Below are 1,878 nucleotides of genomic sequence, written 5' to 3'. Positions count from 1 at the left end.
GAGCAGAGATACACGTGCCATGTGCAGCACGAGGGGCTGCCAGAGCCCCGCACCCTGAAGTGGGGTAAGGAGGGGGGTGGGGGTCGAGTCTCTTCTCAGGGAAAGCAGGCGCCCTTCTGGAGACCCTCAGCAGGGTCAGGGCTGAGGCCTGGGGGTCAGGGGCCCTCACCTTCCCTTCCTTTCCCAGAGCCATCTTCCCAGACCATCATCCTCATCGTGGCAATCATTGCTGGCCTGTTTCTGGTTCTCCTTGGAGCTGTGGTTATTGGAGCTGTAATGTGGAGGAAGAGGAGCTCAGGTAGGGAAGGGGTGAGGGGTGGGATCTGGGTTTTCTTGTCTCTCTGGGAATTTCAAATTTTAGGTAGACGTGTGTCTGACCTCATTACTGGGAAGTACCGTCCGCGCATAGGTGCTTATCCAACCTGGGGCCCTACGTGCCAATACTCATTTACTTTTATGCAAAGCACACGTGTAAATAAATCACTTTGATGATTGTGGTGTTTGGGACCTGATTCCCAATAGGTTGCAGGGAAGATCCCTGCTGAGGACAGACCTCCAAGGGGGGAGTTGGACCAGTTCTTATACATTTCCTTTCCTTTTGTTTCCTGATGCAGCCGTGGGTCTATAGTCACAGTTTGGGAAACTTCTCTGGGGTCCAATACTAAGGCTTCCTGTAGGACCTCATGGGCCTGCCTCCTCCCTGTCCTCTCACTGGACATTTTCTTCCCACAGGTGGAAAAGGAGGGAGCTACTCTCAGGCTGCAAGTAAGTGTGGCAGCCATGATCCCTCAGGTTCTTGGAACAGTGTGGATAGGCGCCCATGGGGGAGCTCACCCACCCCATAATTTCTCCTGTACCACATCTCCTGTGGACTCTGACCAGGTCCTGTTTTGTTCCACCCCAGGTGGTGACAGTGACCAGGGCTCTGATGTGTCTCTCACGGCTTGTAAAGGTGTGACCCTGGGGGCCTAATGGGGTGGAGGTGGGAGTAGGGAAGAAGGGACACAACTGGACTGTGGAGATTTGGGGGACATTTTGAGTGTGTGGTGGGTTGTTCAGAAGGTCCCCACTTACCATGTCTGATCTGAGTTTGTTCATGACTCTTTTCTTCTATAGCGTGACTCAGCTGCCTTTTGTGGGACTGAGTGATAGAAGATGTGTTCACGCCTCTCCTTTGTGACTTCATGAGCCTCTGACTTCTCTTTCTGCAAAGGACATTTGAATGGGTTTGCATTTCTGTTAGGATAATGTGAGGATGAGGGGAGAAGATCAGCCCACTCCTGTGTCCACACTGATTCCCTTTCCCACCCTGACCTGTTGCCTTCCCTGATCATGATCATCTTCCCTGTTCCAGAGATGTGGGGTGGGGACGTCTCTATCCCTGTCTCTACTTCATGGTGTGCTGAGCTCTAACTTCTTGCTTCCCTAATGAAAATAGGAATCTGAATATAAATTTGTGTTTCAAATTCTTGCCATGAGAGGTTAATGAGCTAATTAAAGAAGGAGATTTCTAAAATTTGAGAGAAAATAAATGGAAGACATGAGAACCTTCCAGAATCCACATGTTTGCGGAACTGAGTCTGTTGCAGGTGGGGAAGGGTAAGGTTGTGTGGAGCTGAGTGTGGACGGGGCCTGGGTTCAGTTGATGCTTAGTTTATTATGCTTTTTGATGTCATTCCTCATCTGGGTCATCTTCATTGCTCCACTGTCCTTGCCCTTTCAGTAGAACCTCTTTTCAGCAGGACTTGTGTCCACAGAGACTCAGACATCACCTAGGGTGGCCTCTGTACAAATGCGTCTCTGTGGTATCAAGAGATGAATTTTCAGACCCATCCAGCTCTTGCCGTCCTTCTAGGGCTCTTGCTTGCATTATGTTTT

At 50.3% G+C, this 1,878-nt stretch overlaps 1 protein-coding gene across 1 annotated transcript in view; it reads left to right on the top strand.

Moving 5' to 3' along the window:
- Positions 1–1,561, top strand: part of LOC103277080 (HLA class I histocompatibility antigen, A-23 alpha chain-like) — a 3,617-nt gene extending 2,056 nt beyond the window's left edge. Inside the window, exons 3-6 of the mRNA XM_021707262.1 lie at positions 188–298; positions 733–765; positions 905–952; positions 1,117–1,561. Coding sequence (XP_021562937.1) covers positions 188–298; positions 733–765; positions 905–952; positions 1,117–1,121 — 197 coding nt within the window. The 3' untranslated portion in view covers positions 1,122–1,561. The remainder of the gene's footprint in view (positions 1–187; positions 299–732; positions 766–904; positions 953–1,116) is intronic.
- The last annotated feature ends 317 nt before the right edge of the window (positions 1,562–1,878 follow it).

This window comes from Carlito syrichta, unplaced genomic scaffold (genome assembly GCF_000164805.1).
Source record: "Carlito syrichta isolate Samal-C Ts95f unplaced genomic scaffold, Tarsius_syrichta-2.0.1 Scaffold316474, whole genome shotgun sequence".
Lineage (NCBI taxonomy): Eukaryota > Metazoa > Chordata > Mammalia > Primates > Tarsiidae > Carlito > Carlito syrichta.
This window is presented reverse-complemented; position numbering and strand designations above follow the sequence as displayed.